This window comes from Plutella xylostella, chromosome 23, assembly GCF_932276165.1.
Source record: "Plutella xylostella chromosome 23, ilPluXylo3.1, whole genome shotgun sequence".
NCBI classification, from domain to species: domain Eukaryota; kingdom Metazoa; phylum Arthropoda; class Insecta; order Lepidoptera; family Plutellidae; genus Plutella; species Plutella xylostella.
In genome coordinates this window covers 5,817,801-5,838,620 of record NC_064003.1, presented here as the reverse complement: position 1 = coordinate 5,838,620, position 20,820 = coordinate 5,817,801, and the positions used below count along the sequence as shown (strand labels likewise).

The 20,820-nt window shown below is 37.1% G+C and overlaps 1 protein-coding gene and 1 long non-coding RNA gene across 2 annotated transcripts; one reads left to right on the top strand and one right to left on the bottom strand.

The window, feature by feature from the left end:
* Positions 1-11,875: 11,875 nt before the first annotated feature.
* On the top strand, positions 11,876-13,854 carry LOC125490407. The gene is made up of 2 exons (XR_007267668.1): positions 11,876-12,324; positions 13,339-13,854. It is a non-coding gene; the product is annotated as an uncharacterized LOC125490407 (long non-coding RNA).
* A 1,131-nt stretch (positions 13,855-14,985) lies between these two features.
* Positions 14,986-20,426, bottom strand: LOC105392535. The gene is made up of 6 exons (XM_011564165.3): positions 20,236-20,426; positions 19,967-20,084; positions 19,057-19,192; positions 18,082-18,145; positions 16,225-16,379; positions 14,986-15,331 (listed from the first exon to the last, which is right to left on the bottom strand). The coding sequence occupies exons 1-6, from the start codon at positions 20,317-20,319 to the stop codon at positions 15,190-15,192; spliced, it is 699 nt and encodes a 232-aa protein (XP_011562467.2). The 5' UTR covers positions 20,320-20,426; the 3' UTR covers positions 14,986-15,189.
* Between the last annotated feature and the right edge of the window lie 394 nt (positions 20,427-20,820).

The window sequence follows — 20,820 nt, the reverse complement described above, 5'->3', positions numbered from 1 at the left end:
CCACAAGAGCAATTAAAAAATTGCAGCACCAAATTACTCCTAAACGGAAACGCTAGCTTAATGATGCCGTCTGCAATATTCAAGTAGATTTAACAACGCATCAGAATATTACCAACTAAGAACGTTTGTAAATACTGTAGGTATATTTTATTTTCAAATTGGGGTCATTAAGTGTCAGGACTAAAAGACCGAATGAAATGAAAACCTAACTTACTTGCAATAAATTTGGAGTATGTCCAAAAACAATGCATCATGTATGAGTTTACAGAAAAGTAAGGGTATTAAGTCTGATAACAAAAGTTAAACTATGTTATTTGTTTGATTACTTTTGCAAGTAGGTACTTAATCTGCCCCTCGTCACACCAGATTAAGACTTTTTTTACAACTTTGTAATTAAAAAAGTTGTAAGAACAATCTTATAGCGTAATCTTGTGTAAGTAAGTAAGCACATTTAATATCCATAACAGAAGAAAACTTACACATGCACGATATAATAAGAACATGCTGTTGATGAAAATTAATTCTGGATAAGATTAATTAAGAGTGGGTTTTTCAATCATATTCTAGCTAATAATAGCTAACATACACTCGTGTTCATCGATACATAGAACAACGTATTCCATCGATATTACTTAATTCTTATAATGTAATTTGATCGCAAAGTTTTTCCTTTAGTTAATTGACGTGTTTTATTGGTACTTTCCTTGCATTCATAGAGCACAATGTTAACATGGGATTATGTACCGGGTATCGGGTATGGGAAAAATTGGGTAGGCAATAGATCTGTCATGCTTAACATTCGTAACAAACTAATAGCATAATAGGTATACTGCCTAAGTAATATACGAAACCACAACTTAGGGATAAATAGCTTTGACCACAAATCACGACGTTATCATTGTACTGGGATTAACCCAAATGTATTCAAATTTGACTTTAGACACTAGCAAAGGGAATCTCCATACCGTAAAAATTCATTCAAATAATCCAGGAAAATAAACTTGGTGATAAAAGCATCACATGCGTATATAAAGTCGGGTATTTTTGTCAGTAGCATCATTCAACCACGAGCAGTCACAGCTAACAGTCGTGTCCTCCCGAGTACAGTCGCGTTCAACAGTGAATATGAGATTCTTCCACTTGCTGATGCTGGCGCTGGCGGCCATGACGCTGCTGCTGGGCGGCGCCCACGCCGCGCCCAAGGTCAACGTCAACGCTCTGAGGAAGGGCGGAAGAGTTATTGTGAGTATAGATTTTATTATACATGGTGTTAAATAATGGTAAGCAGAATGGGGGTGAATTGAGAGGGTCAATCAAAACTTATCAAAATTCACGAATAAGTATAAGTATTATTGCGTATTGCTTCTTCGTGGAAAAAATTTAGGTCACGTTACTTCTACATAATATTATACATAATTAAAAACATGTTGTAACATAATATTTAATCAAATCAGTAAGAAAATGTGTTTATTTTCAGCGGAAGGGTCTCGGTGTGATCGGCGCGGCGGGGACGGCGCATGAAGTGTACAACCACGTGCGGAACAGGAACCAGGGGTAGACAGCACCAGAGGTAGACAGTGCCAGGGGTGGACAACGTCTGGGATAGACATCACCGGGGGTGGACATCGCAAGGGATAGCCACCGCCGGAGGTAGACACCGCAAGGGATAGCCACCTTTGGTAGATGTGTACTAGCCTTTATGATTGTATACTGTATTATTAATGTGCCCAATGTATTTCCTAAAATAAATAAGTATTTTTTAAATTTAAATAAATATTATTTTACTATAATTTACCTTTTCATTTATCAAACACTAACCGAATGAAAAAATCTGACCTAAAATTACAGAATTAAGAGACACCGGAATCATTTTAATACTTGTTTTTTCTTGGCGAAAGGTTTACATTTTCATCTGCATATTAAGACTCTTTTACACTCATGCCACCGGCGAAGCCGCAGTGGGCCCGTTGTGGAGTGGCGGGCGGTGCGCGGTGCCATATGCCATAACCTGTGGCGCTGCACTGGTGTGTACAAACCTTTACAACTGCTAGTCCTCACGTCCTGAAACGCACTAGTCTGCAACTCAACCAGCCTTAAAAAACAGCAAAGTCCGGAGCGCTATGAAGCTAACGGTCCAGTGCCCAGTACTCGTACTTGCACCTTCACAAACAATAATAATGAATAATGAATCCACCACAATATCGAACTGAGAGCTAAACCAGCCATGTGTTGTGAATAAAACATGAGCGTCAGACCTCAATACGAGTTTGAGATTTACCCGTGTGTAAGTGGTTAATTCCGTTTCATCGAGAATTGATCTTCCTTTTTATAAACTCAGGAGCAATGAAAAAGTTCCAAGTTAAGACTAGCTTAATGATGCCGTCTGCAAAATTGATGTACTTTGTACAGTCAGCTGCATAAGTAGTTGTACACTTTTGTACCTTGTCAAACTCACAAACTGCCAATTCAAACATTGACGGTTTGTTATGTAGTCAGTTTGACAAGGTACAAAAGTGTATAGTAGTCCAGTCAAGGAATGAGGAGTAGAGTGCGTGAGCAGGTAACTAAGCGATTCCTTCAGAAACTTGTTCAGGGGGCTTAGGTTGTTAGCATACCAAAAGTCCTGACTTTAGGTGGGTTGCATATTCTAAAAGGGAATTTAAAAATCTACAACTTCTTTTCTATTAATTTTTTTCATTTATGAATAGGTTTAGACAATATGATGCAATGTTTATGATTGTTTTGACATGAATACATTTTTCTTGTAAATTTCAATTTCTTTTTCCGAGGGTAATAGCTCGAAAACGGTTAGGAATTAGAAAAAAAAACATGATATAAAAGTTTTAGATAATTTTAAGAACTTCATTTCATTAGATAATTTTTTTTCTCTCCGATGCACCGTTTTCGAGATATAAGCTAAAAACCAAAATTTCGTACCTTTATCCCCCCCTCCTCCCCCCCGCTCATCACCTAGGAGTCAGGACTTTTGGTATGTTAACAACCTAAGCCCCCTGAACAAGTTTCTGAAGGAATCGCTTAGTTACCTGCTCACGCACTCTACATCTCATTTTGAGTCATTTATTTACTGGACTATAGCTACTTATGCAGCTGTCCGTACATTCAACATCACTCAGAATAAAAGTAAAGAAACTAAAAAAGAAAATATCTTAATCAAATTCTAAATAAAATGTTTAAAAAATGGGGTCATTAATTGTTGTCGACCTTTTGTAAGAGGTACAATTCATTGCTCGTGAGTGTACAATATACTTACCTCATTTTATCATACCTACAGAAAAAAAAGCTCTAGGTTTAGGAGAAAATTTTGTGGCTATAACATTGTAAGTTTTTATTAAGGTAAAATGTTATTGAAAATATCAGGTAGCATATCAGGTTTGGAGGAAATACAGGGGCAATATTTCATGCATTTCAGTTTTAATGACAGCCATAAAATTATTTACTGCTCATAAAATCTAACGTTTCACTTCCATTATAGTCCTCAAATTTGAAAATAAGTGAGAGCCAAGGGACTTGCGCGAACTCAGCTTCCGACAGCGTTATTTATGATTTATTTTGTGCGACATTTAGAAAAGCAAAGTTTTATGCCACATTTAAAACTATGAAATACCTAGTTGTTACGTTGACTGGATGAGGCTTCGAAACGGACAGTGCACTATTTAATACGTAGCTTATCAGAAGATCTCTGTATGCTATAATTTACACAATTCAGAGAGATTTTTGATACAATTAGTTACTATGGTAGTAGTTTTCAATAGAGTACAAAAAGTTAAATTCTTAGCTTGACCTCTTTGTAATATTGTACAGTCTCGTTTAAAACAAATCAGTCACGAAAAGTGTTATCTGTTAATTGAACATAAGGAACACGATAATAGTATTATATTATTATGACATAGAAAGGTGGTTGGAAATCAATGAAAGTACTTAGTTATCTCAATTTATTTATTTTCAAACAACGTGTTTAACATTAAGTTAGGTCCTGTCCGTTATAGTACTACTCTTACTTTAATAAATAATAATATTAAACTAATGATCAATGCCTGCTAATACTGCAAGTCTATTTTTATTAAATGTAATTTCCAAAACTTTTTACCGTACCGTCATTTGGTAAAAAAAATATACATTTATGTGTAAAGTTTTGCTTATTTCTATAACATTTTATAATTATAAATGCATTTTAACTAAAGAATAAACAAGCCTGGTAGTTTCTAGCGCTGGTAATGTCTACCCATGGCGGTGTCTACTCCTGGTGATGTCTACCCCGGCGATGTCCACTCCTGGCAGTGTCCACCCCCGGCGGTGTCTACCCCTGGTTCCTGTTCCGCACGTGGTTGTACACTTCATGCGCCGTCCCCGCCGCGCCGATCACACCGAGACCCTTCCGCTGAAAATAAAAAAACATTCATCTTTACAAATCGTTATAGGATAGGTGCACTAGTGCATTATACAATACTAGTGTATAGCACAACACAAACATAAACGTTGTTTGCCATTAACTTTCAAAAAGGTGGAAGCGCACTAAGAGCTTTTGACAAAATTGAAACGCTGAACGTTTCTTATAGACATAAAACAATAGTTTAGTAATAACAGTAGGTACCTTTTAAAGTAAAAAACAATTATTTAGGTAGGTCAGAAGTTCTCAAGTTTCTTAAAAAAACTTTTTATTAAGCATTTTAAATGTAAGTACCCGCTGAAAACATTTTTTCCCAGAATCACTCGCCATTATTTCTCCCATACAAAGCTTGACCTAAATACATTGGCTGTGTTTCTAACATTTCTCAGGTTGAATCTCAGGAAGTACTTAAGCCGAAAGGATGTGACTCAGCACGTCGTCATTAATAACTTTAATTCAACAGCTTTTGGTAGTTAGTGTGAAAAATGTCTACATAGTAAAGTTAAAGTGATCAACAAAGTGTTTAAAAAAACGCTTATTTTGAAAAGCTTTGATTGACCCTCATATATTTACTCGCTTTCTGCTTTCTGCTTTCCCTTTTTGACACCCTGTGTAATAAAATCTATACTCACAATAACTCTTCCGCCCTTCCTAAGGGCGTTGACGTTGACCTTGGGCGCGGCGTGAGCGCCGCCCAGCAGCAGGGTCATGGCCGCCAGCGCCAGCATCAGCAAGTGGAAGAATCTCATATTCACTGTTGTATGCAACTGTACTCGGAAGACACGACTGTAAGCAGTGACTGCTCGTGGTTGAATGATACCACTGACCAAAATACTGGACTTTATATACGACTTAGATCGTGCTTTTATCACCACATTTTCCTGGGTCGATTGGATTGTTATTTTTACTACACTCGCGAGCAACCAAATCGACTCAAGCCTTGACGGCGCAAACATACATTAATACAAGTAAAATTATGAATAGAAATAATAAAAATGATATGTCATTTAAAAGCTTAAGATGTCAGCTTTAATTTGATATCATTATTATTGAAATCCATTCATCATTTTTGAAATAAATGATGTCTGAACGCAATTGTAGGAAAAACGGGAATTTAGGAAAAAAGGGTATGGGTATCGTATTATACAAATTAAACAAAAAATGTTAAGATAAAAATTTATTTATTTAAATCAATACTTTGTATTGCCCCCTCTTGCCCTAATTACAGCCTGCAGCCTGTTTCTCATAGACCTTATCAACTTTTTGACAGTTTCCTGAGGAATGCCGTCCCACTCCTCTAATAAAGCTGTCTTCAGCTCGTCCACGCTTGCAGGGACTGGATTCCTGGCCCGAACTCTTCTTTTGAGCTCGTCCCATAAGTGTTCGATGGGATTCAGGTCAGGACTGAGCGCAGGCCAGTCCATCGTGCGCAATTCCTTCTCTCTCAGAAACTGCCGACTGACTCGTGCCGTGTGGCAGCGGGCATTGTCGTGCATTAGCACGAAGTCTTCACCGACAAATTCTGCATAGGGCACAACATGACCGAGTAGAATGTCGGTGATGTACCGATCAGCTGTTAACCCGCCTCCTCGGCCGCCTCCAGGCACGAAAACAAGTGCGGTTTTTCCCTCTAGAGAAATACCAGCCCACATCATGCAGGAACCGCCGCCATATGCTACTGTTTCAGCGAAACAACATTGGGCAAATCGTTCCCCCGGACGCCGGTAGACCCGGCCTCTCCTGTCACTGCCATGCAGACACACTCTGCACTCATCAGTAAACAGGACCGACCGCCATTGCGCAATGCTCCAATCGAGATGCTCTCGAGCAAACTGAAGACGCGCTTGTCGGTGGCCTGCAGTCAATTTGGGGCCTGATGCAGGTCTTTTTGGTGTCAAGTTGGCTTCCTTCAAGCGTCTTCTCACTGTCCACTCGCTGACAGCCACTTGTCGTACACGTCTCAGTTCTTGCTGCACATCAACGCCCGTAAGGTGTCGATTGCGCAGCGAGGTTGAGACAATGAAGCGGTCGTCTCTCTCTGAAGTGCAGCGGTGGCGGCCCGTTCTTGGTCTTCGATTGAAGGCACCAGTCTCTTGGAACCGTCTGTATACTCGGGATACAGCAGACTGGCTCAAGTGGAGCTGGGCAGCGACTGCTCGCTGACTTAACCCTTGTTGCAGCAAGGCAACAACTTGAGCAGCTTCTTCTGGTGTGGTATCCATGGGTTTGCGAAAACAAGGAATACAATGCAACGAGATGTGTACCGGTCAACTTGCAACAAGCGACTGATAAGGTACACCGGATGTGGAAAGGTTTTATAGCGGGATCAGGTAGCGCAAGGCGTGGATTCCTAATGAGGTAATTAACACTGACGGGCAATTAAAATGCGTCATTAAATCTGCGCTTAGTTTTTTTTTATGGTATTGATCTTAATTGAAAGCCTAATTCTTCAGCTTTCGAATGACATATCACTTTTATATTTACCATTTATCGTTTTAGGAAAATCAATGTATATGTGCGCCGTGAAGGCTTGAGTCGATTTGGTTGCTCGCGAGTGTATATGGAGATTCCCTTTCTTTTGTTATAATTTCGTAGTAGGGTTTTACCCGTGTTTCTGAAACGTTCGCGTATAAATGGAATAACTTAAACACTTACGCGCCGGTATATGCAAATCTTAAAGTTGTACGAGGTGCGATGCTCATGTTTTATTCAGAACAGCACATGCCACAGGTTTAATTCTCAGTTTGATATTGTTACGAATACATCTTATTATCAGTGAAAGTAAAACTGTTTTTGTTTAAGATTAAGACGTCTTTATAATCATGTAGCCCTCGAACATTAATTTGCCATAAAATGTTTTTCCGTGTGGACTTTAATTCAGGACGAAAGATTTTATAAGTACCTACCTATGTAAGTATTTATTCATATAAATTTACTCATGAACTTCAAAAAGTTACTGGCCTGTTACCTAAATGTAATCTTTTATGACTTTACCAATCTATAGAATTACTATTTTTATATGTAAACTCAAGAAGCGCCTCCAATTGAAAAAAAATCATAACTACCTATTGGAATTTAGCATGAAAAGGGCGAAAAAGTTGCAAATAAAATAAAAAAACTAATTTTAATGTTAAAATAAATTGAAGTTCTTTATAGTGTCGGCATTTTGTAAATGGATCTTTTTCATTGCTCACGAGTGTTTAATATTTGATATATTATTTGATGATATAGGTATGGCACAACAATTTTTCCTGGGGTTCAACCAGGGATCCAACCACTACCAACTAGGGCATGCAATACCGGAACAATTTTCAATACCGGTATTGAGTTCCGGTATTACAACTCAATACCGGGATCCCGGTATTAATACCGGTATTAGACTTCCTTGTATTAAATGGCATAAACTGTGTTTAAAGGTCGTATACATCAAAATAAAACAAGAAAATGCAATTATATTCTGTATTTTGTTGTAGATTTTTACGAGAATTAAGTTTTAGAGTTTAAATTTTAGAATAAATAATTTTTTTACATCCGGTGCCGGTTTACGCATGGTCAACAGTAGATTTCTAGCAGCCGAAAACTGCATTAAACGGTTGGAAACAAGTGCGCTTTTACAGTATATAGGAACACAAGGCTAACTAAATCTTAATCGCTTTATTTATAGCCTTAAAAAGTCCGATTCCGGTATTACTTCAATACCGGTATTAACTTTCAATACCGGTATTGAAATAAGCGGGAATTTTGTCCGGGATCCCGGTATTACGGATACCGGTATTGCGGTATTGCATGCCCTACTACCAACTAGTCACTAGCCTTACTATTAAACAAATAGTATAGAACCTCTAACCGAACTCTCTAGGACTAGAAGTCCTAGACTACTTATATATACAGAAAAATGTAAGAATCTCTAGTACCTAGAGAACAGGTAGGCTTTTAAGATGGGTTTTCAGGTAACCAACTTCAAGGGCAAACATAATGAGTTTCAGCGTCGCGTCGACGTTCCAGCACCTCTTTTTCATTCTCTTCTCATCTTATTTTTCTTATCGTGTCGACGACAATAACTAACAACGTCGCTAAATAATACACTCACGAGAAATGAAAAAGATCTTCCTGCCATTGCCGTTCCATATGTCACTGGAACTTTTTCATTGTACGGGAGTGTACACTGTACAATGTACAATTGTACATGCCAAGATTTGGGCCACCAACACAATGCATCCAAGAATCCGAGAATCCCGACCTGGCCATATTGTTCTTAATACGACAGACCTGATTTGGATGTTTGTTCAAAGACTTCCAGGTCACCCAAGGCGGGATATGTCCAGGTTATGGGTAGGCTCTCTGACAGTGGTTTGTTGTCGCTAGAGAAAACACCTTGCTGGCCAGTGTCCAGTGGATCGGCACATTTCATGAAGTTGCATCGACCTGGAAACGTAGGTTTTATTTGGGATAGGATGTCGTGAGTCGTCCATTTTCGCCGGACATCATCGGTGGGACGAACTGGTTCAAGCAAGACCTTCGTCATAAGGCTTGGAAGATTGTTAATTATTTTCCGAATGATGGCCTATCGATAATTTTATTACATACTCGATCTTCGTACGATCTAGTAAATAATAAAATTTTTAGGTCTTCCTACTATTACTACAATAAATGTTTGTAAGTAACTACATAAGTTTATAAATGAAAAAAAGTTCCACTAACAAAAAGCCTACACTATACGTGTGTATTACTTATGTAATCAATTTTAGTAAAAATATTGCTAAACTTAGTAAGTAGGTACTTTATAAATTAGCTATTATGACTGACATCCGATCCCTGAATTAAACTAAAGCTTAATCCCTGATCATAGATTTAGGATTTAATTAAGTACTCACTAAAAGAAATAAGAAATGTAAAATATTGTGAACATCATTTATTTTAATTATACCGTATCTTAATCAACATATTTACAACATAGGCACATCAACCTTTAATAATACTAAAGACCATCACGTCAGGGTATACGGTAAGTAGACCTCGTTTGCCGACGGCGTCCATCCCTGATGGTGTCCACCCCTGGCACTGTCTACTTCTGGCACTGTCTACCCCTGGTTCCTGTTCCGCACGTGATTGTACACTTCATGCGCCGTCCCCGCCGCACCTATGACACCGAGACCTTTTTTCTGGAAACAAAATAAATATAATTTTAATTTTATTTCTATGAATACAGTTCATAAAAAGTTGGATTTTATGAGCATTTTAAGAGCCGAAAGTTGGAGGACGTGGCGTGTTATAATTTGAGTACTTACAATGACACGGCCGCCCTTCTTGAGTGCGTTGACGTTGACCTTGGGCGCGGCATGGGAGCCGCCCAGCAGCAGCGTCATGGCCACCAGAGCCAGCATCAAAAAGTGGAAGAATCTCATATTTACTGTTGAACGCGACTTTACTCGGGAGGACACGACTGTAAGCAGTGACTGCTCGTGGTTGAATGATGCTACTGACAAAAATACTGGACGTTTTATATAACGGACTGGGGTTTAACGCAAGCGAATTCGCTCTGAGCTTATCATCACTGCATTTTCCTGGGTCACTGTGGTTCAATCTATTTCGATATTGGATATTCCCGTGTTATTGTTTAAAGTTTGTGGTCGGATTTACCCAAGAGTCGAACACAAAGTACGTGATGAATTTGTTATACCAGCACAAGAACTTAATACTTAGGAAATTAGATTGCTAATAAATATTTATCATAAAGGTTGAGAATACTAAGAATCGACTGCTGACTTGCTTTACAATCCAAATTTTTTTGGAAATATTAGCAGAAGGTATACACCAACTGAATAAAATAAAACTACGATTACTTATAACAATATAGGTATTATTATATAACCATAACTAAAGTATAATTTCGAGTGGAGACCACGAATAGGCAAGCGTAGCGTGGGTCGCCCTGCGGCCTGCGGCCCGTTGGACAGACGACCCTATACTTAGGTACATAGGTACTTAACCAAGTATTGGCTCCACTAGTGGCTCCTTGGTAGAGACATATGTTTGGCTGATAATGGTGATGATTACCTAAAGAACTTATAATTTATTTTAATAACCTCAAGCTGATAATTTCGAATAAGTAATAGATAAAATTATATGAATTAAATTACTTTAACGAATGAATGTTTGTAAACATGGGGTTACCCGATCCGCTTATCATCGTGGGAAAACCTGCACTGGTTACTTTTAATCTGATTCGATTATTAGTAGCAAATTATGAGGTCGTGGGTTGAAGTAACTGTAGATATACTTAATTATTTTGGAATCATAAGCAGCAAATAATCGTCCACTGCTAGACATAATCCCCCATAAGGGGGACTAAAGATAGTTCTGAAACTAACCCGGCTCGAGACTACTGATTTGTATGAAATTTCTGGACTATAACCAGTAAAAGGGAATATTATTTGTCAAAAACGCTAAAATACAATGTAAGTGTAAGATCTAGGTATATTAGGTATTGTATTTTAACCTGATAAGTATAAATAGAACTCGTTGGCGGGGTATCAATTTATCAGTGACTATGATAGCATGTCGGTACATACTCACTAACAAAAACGAAGGCTATCAAATTTCACTCTAAGGAAGCGGATATGAAAGGGTTAGGCAAATACCTTCCTACCATTTCGCAAACCATATTTTGCAGACCTATTTCCCTATTTTCAATTACCCACGAAGCCAAAAACCCAGGTATTGTCCGGCAAGTAAAACTTCCCGATGTTTTACCATCAACAACGGTAGAATTAATATCATTAGGATGTGAGATGTGACTAGAATATGTTTAAGCTCGCTGTACAGCAATACTGACTCATATTTTCGCGCGTGGCGAATAATACGTGCTCCGCCACATTAAATTAAGTAAGGAATCCACGTAACCACGCATAATGTAATATTATGGGTTTTATATTGTTTTTCCGTAGAATGTAGTGATTGTAGTAACTTACCTGTTAGTGAAGAAAAAAGTAAAAATAAAATATATTTTTGTTGAATACCTACCTGTTTATACCTACCTACCTTTTCGAAATGTAGGTAATTAATTCAAAAATTAGCAATACCGATAGGTTCAAGATCAGGATACGTTTGCGCAACAGTAACTTAATCCTCTAACGAGGAGATCAAGATAAAAGTACCAAGCAAATGTAGTAAAGTTAACAGAGCGTTGCTTGTTTGTGCTTATTGATAAAAAAATGCGTTTGGGAAATCCCGGGATAAAAAAGAAAATGTCACGACAAGCGCGTCTTTATTGGCCCAAAAAACACAATAGACTGAAACTATTCGAGTATACTTCCATAGATATAACACTAACACCTGTGCTAACTCGAAGATTTGAACCCTATGGATCTTTTCCTCCCTGTTCCTACGAGAATTAAGGTTAATAGTTTAATACTCATAATGTAGTAGGTAATACTTACTAATATATTACACGTGTTTTTCAGATTTCGTGTGGACACTGAAACTGGGATTCATTTAATATTTAAATGTATGGGCGGTTCCTCTGAATAATGCAGATTTAATTTCATGTAAGCTGGTGCGTCCTTTTAAATTAAATTAATCCCTGTTATGGGAATAAAATATGAAAACATTTCATTACTTCAGCAGGTATCGACCAACCGTTGCGGTTCGTAAAAAATCTGGATAGGTAAGCACTTATAGGCGCGTGTTTTCCTTATAACCGTGGCATGTCATATAAAAGGCGCCAAACTTGAGAACTACTTTCAGTTACTGTCCATTATTCGAGGAGCCTAGCCAACATGCGGTCGGGATTCGTGTTAGTTCTTGTGACTATCGCCATAATTCTTCAATGGTCTTCTGTCGAATGTCACCCGCCGCTTCAAGCCGTCACTACGACCAGTCGACCACCCTGGACTACTAGGATTAAGAATGGAGTGGTATGTACTTTCAGCTTAGTACCTATACAATTATATATACATAGGTATAGGTCCTATCATCCATCCATACCATACCACACCCAACGAGAATTTAAATACCTACTGACGTGACCACACCATACTGTCATAAAGTCCTGACATAAGTACCCATTCCAAACGAAAACATTCTTAAACCTTGAATTGAAAAAGTTGAGTTACCTAGTTACCTACCTACTTATCCAAATTACCTTAATATGCACAGTCCTTTGTTCGCTAAAGAACAACATCGCTCCGCTAAATGGCAATTTCCCAAAACGGAAACTTATAAAGGCTCTGTACTAGGTACCTAGCAGCTACAGTTAAAACAATATTACAGTCAACAAATGACATATCGATCGAGAAAAACTTTTTTTTAAATGGCCGTCCGATCCCAAGCTAGGAATAGCCTGTAATCATCAGGTATCTGATAACTGATAATTCTAAATAATGTCTAAACAAATACATATAAACTTACACAATATTACTTCCATATTAATACGAAAGTGCCGAGTACAAATGTCACCGGACGGGATTCGAACCCGGGACCTTCGTTCGGCATAGCAGTCAGGGAAGCATAGTAGTTAGTCAACACTATACAGCATTCGGTCGTCAATAAAATTTCTACACAAAATTTCTATTAAAATGTTCTATCGAACGTGTCAGCCCTGGGGAGAATAACATTGTACAAAGACTACCAAGACCTACCTAAATCACAGATTGAATATTACTTACCAAAATCGACTAAATATAGCAGGTATTATATTTAGACGATTTTGGTAACTAATATTTCATCTTAGGTTGTCCTAACCTACGCTAGCTGTGTGCTCAACTTTCCTTCCTCTCAACTCTGACCCCTCTAAGCTCATACAGTACTTACATTACACCACACTATGTGGTGCAAATATCTGATCGTGTACATTATGTACCGCTGAAGGTTGGCTGGTAGAAAATATTTTCTATTAAAATAATTAATAAATAAATTCATTATTATTCCAGGGTCGGTTTCTCGAAGGGGCGGCCGTCGTGAGTGCAGTGCAGAACGCGTATCATAGTGGCAAGTCTGGCAGACCGAAGTCCTATCCAGATGTGCCGTTGAAGAAACATTAGCATAGTATAATTTATGATATTTCTTAAATAGTATTTACTTGAAGATATAACTTGTAGAGAAATGTCTGACTGGTGAAGTGTACCTAGGAAGAAAGAAGTTGTTAAAGGATATACCTACCTACCTTATAATAAAATGTAATGTTATAGTATGCAGTTAAGTCAATATTACTTATAAATAACTAATCGTGATCAATCAATCACCATTCTTCAGACTTTTATTTCTTACTTAGGTACAACAGTTGTTACAACTAAACATTTCATAACCGATTACATAACTTCCTGCTTATTTTCACAAACATATTTTCTTTTCTAACACGAAATAAACAAATACCGAACGTTCTTTCAAGCGAAAACATAAATATTGTTATAAAAATAAAAAAGACGTCTAAGTGCTGGTTGGACGGACCTGTATTTTTCATTTTTCATACAGCTTTCGGGCAGCTTTTGTATTTTGTTCTACAATACGGTCTGTTCACTATCTCTTGTCACATAACTGTTTTACTCTTTTTCACGGTACTTGTTGGTATATCAGTCGGCGGATTAAGCAAAATTTGCAGGGTTATTTCTGAGTGAATAGGACATTAGGTGACAAGTTAAACTGAACAAATTGTATGGTGAACCTGGAATGCAGCCAACAAAGGAAGTGTCGAGTCAAGGCATTGTATTCACTTTGATATAACGCTTCAGTACCTACTTTCATTTATTATTTATTCAGGAAAATTATAAGTAGTTCGCTTACCATTAATAATCTTTATATTTACAAGCACTATAGGTAAGCTTTCTGTTTTACTTCTACCTACCTATAATCAAATCACCTTACTCAAAGCTTTACCATCATTAACTATTGTCCGTTATTGCCTACCTATTCCTATGCTGAAGAGCTCCACAACACTCTGTAGTCGGCATTTGTAGTAGGTAATGGAAAAAATGCTGAAGTAGAAGGAAAAAATAGTAAGAATTTGGATGAATGTTTTTCTGTCAAACTCGTTATTTTTTGTTTGTAGGTTTTTACTCAGTTTAGGCACCAAGAGCCCCTAGTAGAGGTATCCATCTAATTTCTTATTATTCTTGCCAGAGCAGCATTGTTTTTCCAATAAAAACAACAACAAACATGGTTGAAAAAGTGTTTTAGATGAAAGTAGACGTCCTTACTGAAAGAGTAGGTATGGAAAGGTTATTTTGCCCTGAATAAATTTCCTAAACTTTTGGGTTAGTTATTCACCTGCGGATGTAAAAGAATGTTTTAATCTACGAAAAATGTTGTGGGGGATTCCAGTGGAATTTAAAAAATTACGGATACCTACCAACGGCTGAAGAATTTCAAATACCTACCTAATGCAATTCATGGCCTTACGGCCAAGTGCTAAGTCGCGCTGTGTAGGAAAACGTGAATTTCACGAACTATTTAACAGTCAACAGGAAAGAAATAAACAAAAACCTAATTAGAGCTTTTCATACCCTTTAAAAACAAAAAAAAATATCTTATTTCCTTAAAAAAAATACATGTTATTTTAAAAAACATTTTAATTAGTGAAACAAGTAAAAAAGTCCATCAAGAGTAGTTGAGATCTTACAAACAAGAAAATACTGTGCCAATGTTATTTAAAATCGAAAATGTTTTAGATTAACCTTTACTCAAATCAAGTCCCTCCTTTGCTTTTAACCTTTTAACACGGCAAAACGAATGAGAGAAGAACAAAAAAAGATAAACATTAAACAAACAAAATCAGAGATGACAAGTTAATCTTTATGCATTTTTTCCGTGGCGCGTCGGAAATGAATATTCCTGATCTGTGACTTCTGCAGCTGGCTGCGTTTTTCCTCCAGACCTCCGCATTCATCCGTGAGCTCCTTCAACTTCATTTCCAATTCAGATTTTCCACTGTAATAGGAAATTTAATATAATTTACTCTGCAACTTCAGCCTACAGTTGGTATTCTACCGCTGAACATTAACATTTGATAAACGCTGACGGCATTGATACTGGTATTTTTAAATTACCAGCAATATCTTCTTAGCGTGACGATACTCAAACTAGTAAAGTTTCACGGTTCATCAACAGTCGATTGTCCCGTCGTATCGTTCTATTGATAAAAACAGACTTTAGGTGTGATAGATCCAGAATCTACATAGATGTCAGATATGCGATTAAGTATACCTACTTACACAGGTACTTATTTCACAGAGATAGTCAACTTTATAAGTAACTTTTGGACCTTGTTAAACTAACAAACCGCTTAGAGCTAACTAATGAAGTTGATCGACTGCACATGCACAATTGCACATGCCAGAAGATTAGAACCTGCAGGACTGCCCTTGCTTGATGAAAGACGAAGTTTCAGAGAGCTGTTACGCAATCAGTATGTTTAATGCAACGAGATTGGAGTCGGGAGGGTTACTCTATACAACAGAAATTAACTAGTACATCTATATCTATACAAAAAACGAACGATCGAGAGCTGTCGTGCCATCGGGATAGAGTTGTGGCTCGCCAACTCAGTTTTTCGTCATACCTATAGATAACCCCCCTGCAACTTCAAGGCGAGCCACACCGCGCAATGACAAACTTACCTGTATGACATCTCTGATTTTACACTAAACCCCTGTTTCACAATGTCTGGTTAGTCGCTACCTGTTGGATAAAATACGTGCTGTCACTGTCTAAAAAATAATAACAGAGAGTGACAGCATGTATTTTATCCGTCAGGTAGCCACTAACCAGACATTGTGAAACAGACCCCAGAAACAGGGTAAAATTATTACAAAATGACTTACACAATGTCCAGGATATTGTTTGGGACGTCCGGCGTAACTGCATCGAGTTGTAGATACATTTGATCCACTGCCCTCTCTCTTGCGCCTACTTCTTTCAACAAATCAGCATTCGTCGCTTCTATACCTTCAATTTCTTTGTTCATTTCTTCCTCATTCTGTGATGATACAAAATATGTGTATACTTAAAAATAATTTTGGGTTGGTATAACAATGTATCAGGTAGGCCTCAGCTTCGAAACCTATTACGTAGGAATTTCAGATATTAAAGCGAAGGTTCTATCACTAGACCACTAATTTAAAGTTCTTGTTACTTTATTATACCCCATCCACACGCTTGACGAACAATGGCAAACAGCAAACAGCAAACAGCAAACACTGACGTGTGGATGGGTGTTTGTCGTTGTTTGCCTGTTTGTGTTTGTGTTCGCCAGTGTTCGGCATCGGTGTCGGTTTTTCTTGCCAGATCAAAGGATGTTCGGCAAACAGTTTGCTACGTATCCACACGTCTGGCAGCGGTCAGTATGCGCGCTAGCATTGCGGGAGGCGGACGTATCAACTTGCTACACTTTTTCGTTGGCGTGCAAAGCGTAAAAATGTCTGATTGATCAGCACCTACGATTCTGTAATTTTTGGAGGCTTATCAAAATAAAAAATATAAAACAAATTAAAGCCCAAATAAAGCAGTAGGTACATTGTACGATTTCTATGTATTTTTAACCGACTTCAAAAAAAGGAGGAGGTTCTCAATTCGTCGGGTTTTTTTTTATGTATGTATGTTCACCGATTACTCCGCCGTTTATGAACCGATTTTGAAAATTATTTTTTTGTTGTATTGAGCTCCCAGGTGGTCCCATTTTTTTCAGAATTTTATCTTACCCCTAAGGGTGGGTAAAGGGGTAAAAACAGGGTATGAATTTCCATTTTGGACACATATTAACCGATTCTAATGAAATTAAGAACATAAATATAGTTCTTATAACAAAAAAATATGATGGTGACCTTAAGCTGATCTGATGATGGAAACGGAAGGCAGTCAAGGGAACTCCTCAACGGTATATAGCAACTACCTCGTGTTTTACGCTTGAATGATTCGTATTGATTAGTAGGACTTTTTGGTATCATTTGCATCTTACTTTTGATTAAAAATTATTGCAAATAAACTAAAAACTATAAAATAAAATAATAATTAAAAAGAAGAAGTCAGTTTTTATTTTTTATTATTATTATTATCCCACCATCGTCTTTGCTTTCTTCTTATTTTCCTTTTTTCTTTCTCTTGCTTTAATTTATATAATAAAAATATGTCAACCCGAAAGTAATAGCTCGTCGTCCGCCGTGTTTGCCGATTCGGAATGTTATGAGCGTTCGCCAAGCATGTGGATGGCTGTTTGTGTTCGGTGATTGTGGTTGGTGTTTGGGACTTTGCTTGCTGTTTGCCGTGTTTGTGACAAACAGCAAGCGTGTGGATGGGGCTTTATAACTATACAAGGGCGTACCCAGGTAGTAGCAGGGGGGGGCAGCTGCCCCCCCTAGAAGATAAAATAAACGTAAATTTTCCTTACAAGTGGGCATTAAAAACGTGTTACTTACTGTGCGCAATATGAAGTGTTGGAAACAAAGTATCTTTTCTTTTTAGTCAGATGTTTTGATTTAATATTCTTTTATCTATAATGTTTCAATATACCCGACCGACCATCATCTCGGAACAGGTATGAGCTGCCCCCCCCCTAGCTGAAATCCTGGGTACGCCCTTGTAACTATATGCTACCACATATTGTGTAGGTATACTTAGGTATGTATGTATGCTGTATATTACCTCTCACATTATGGTAGGATAAATAGTACCTGTGTACTTACATAGAAAACACGAGCCTTTCTGAATCTTTCAGCTTTATCACGTAAGGAATCCTCATATTTTCGTCTGTAACAAAATTACTTTTATAAAATAACTAAACAGGAGGAATAATTACATGCGAAGTCACGTAAAAAAAAGAATACTTAGGTAAGTAAGTACTTTACTTCTCTTAGTAACACATTTAAAGTTACGTAATTACAGAACCTCTATATTAAGTTTACATTAGCCTCGCATAAAAGCTGGTAAGTATTTAAACATACATAATACTTACGGGTATAATACCTACCTCTAGACTCTAGATAGATTATCTAATTAGTGATTAGTATCTACATAATTATATTAATTATTGTAATACCTCTACATAGATTAATTATTAATTTTAATAGCACCTAGACCTACCTAATACGTTATTAGTATCCATCCATCATCACATCACTCGCATTCCACCAAAACAATTTAACTTTTAGTGCTGCACTGCAAGCCGGGTGGGAGTGAAATTTTATAAGTGCATATAAACGGGTTAAACTAAAACTATTAGCACGTTAGTAAACGTATTCGGATTAACTTTAACTCAATACCTACTACTGTCAACATAGTTTACAGAGAGGATACAGGTGTTAATTTTTTCCTAGAATAAGCATGTAGGCACTGGCTAACTCTTCAAACTTTTTTAACTTTAATAATGCACTTACTAAATTCAGATGAAACCAACGAGTGATGACACCTGCTGGGTTCAGTATTCGTTATAAGGTTTTAAGGTAATGTGTAATGAAATTATAGGATTAAGTTAAGAGGTCCCTAAATAAATGAATTAAAATTCTGAACTTTTAACAGGCTATACATGCCAAGACACAGTTGATATCTCAGAGTCATAGTAATTCATATTGTTTCTTATATTAAACTGACTTGCGGACCATTATTTCTAACTTAGCTATAACAGCGTTCGGTGAAGTCCAACATAAATAAAACATAGTTACATTAGTTCTTCCTCCTCTTTGTCTTCCAAAGTCAACATTTGCAGTAGGTTATCTCTGTTCTCCCGGGAATTTTCCACGGCTAAAGCAGCCTCTTCGCATTGCCGCTTAAGTTGCATACGCTTAGCTATAAGGCGAACTGAAACAAAAGTCATTATTGACTTCGACTTTGTTCTCATCTCATTCAAATAGTTGAACTTTAATATCAAAGTTAGTGGGTCGTTAGTGGGGACACAGTATTTGGAAAATGACACGGGGCTACTTTAGTGTGAGAATGTGGCACCATTTCACGAATCATAAAACCTAAATGCTTAAGTTCCTCTATGAACTTTAGTAATTAAATTAAATATCGTATTATTAGAGGCCTGGAAATGTAACAATAAGTATTAACGGCACAAAAGGTACTTATAGTGCGACAAACTTATCTGTTCCGGTGAGACCGAACTAAATTGATCCATATCTTATTACTCACTAATGAATTGTATATTGTAAAAGATTAGATGGGTTTATTAACACCGCAAGAGCGAATTAACAATACGAGCAAACTTAAAATCTTATTGAATTAAGAAATATTAAACATTTATGTGAGCTGTCACCGGAACAGATAAGTTTGTGGCACTGTACTTATCATTTATATTGAATCTAGTGTAATGGGCAAAAGGTAACATTAGGTAAAGTTAGGTACATACCGAATCCATAGTAAGAACCTGACTTACATAACAGGAACATAACAACTACAATTTAGTGAATTGTTCTCAAACAACTTGTTAACAATAGAGGGCCCTAAATTATTAATTACTAAATTTCAATATTAATTTATGGATATCTACCTACTTCAACACGGTCAAAGGGCACGAACCGCAGCTTTTAAGTTAGTGTGTGAGGGATTATTATGGAATTTATGGAGACTTACCATTTTCCTGTTTCAGTCTTTCTACTTCGCTATTGATGGTGCGGGCAATGCGTAATGCATTCATAGTCTCCCTATATTGCTGTTCGCTCTCAACATCTAATGTAGGTAAAGCTGTACGCTGAAAAATTTGCACATCAGATTTCATCATCATGATCAGTAGATAAAATGTTTTAGGTACCTACAATATGTAAGTACATAATAACAGTATCTTTTGCCAAATAACTTTGAGTCTATTGATTATTGAGAATTTAATTTATTTTGTTACCAACCTGAACAACCAAATCATTTTCAATCTCTTCTAGATTTGACTTTAAAAGGCATATTTCAATTTGTTGGTCTTCTGGCGCTAACATATTCACGATTTAATTTTTATATTTTATCTTTACAGAAGACCAATTTTAATTAAATTGAACTAAAATTACAAATATAAAGTTTTAAAAAAAGCGGGAATGGCGGGAAAGAAAAAATAAAATCGTACCATAGACTACAAAATATACCTAACATTGGGTCAACCTTAGAATAAGGATTAGTACAGTTTTTACAGCCAGGTAGGTACTTACGTGAAATAAGGGCACTATTTTGGGCTTGTGCATTTGATATTTTCTTACACTGGATTAATTTAAGGTACGACTTAAATTGATGATTTCCGTTATTTTAGACTTCAGTTCAGTGACAGCTAGGTAGGTAAGGTTTGTCGTTATGGCCGTTTAGCTACAAACGGTGGCTATTCTAACTTAGGCCAATTTTAAAGGATCTCGCAAATAGCAAAATAAATTAAATTATCAATAATCAATAGGCTCAAAGTTATTTTGCCCAAGATTATCTCTATTTTCTGTTAAACTTCTGAATGGAGC

Coding starts and splice junctions, on each gene's coding strand:
- LOC105392535 (XM_011564165.3), bottom strand. CDS start 20,319: ATGTTAGCGCCAGAAGACCAACAAATTGAAATATGCCTTTTAAAGTCA. Junction 16,380..18,081: donor GAAAGGCTCGTGTTTTCTAT/GTAAGTACACAG, acceptor GTATCATCACAG/AATGAGGAAGAAATGAACAA. Junction 15,332..16,224: donor AACAATATCCTGGACATTGT/GTAAGTCATTTT, acceptor TTCCTATTACAG/TGGAAAATCTGAATTGGAAA.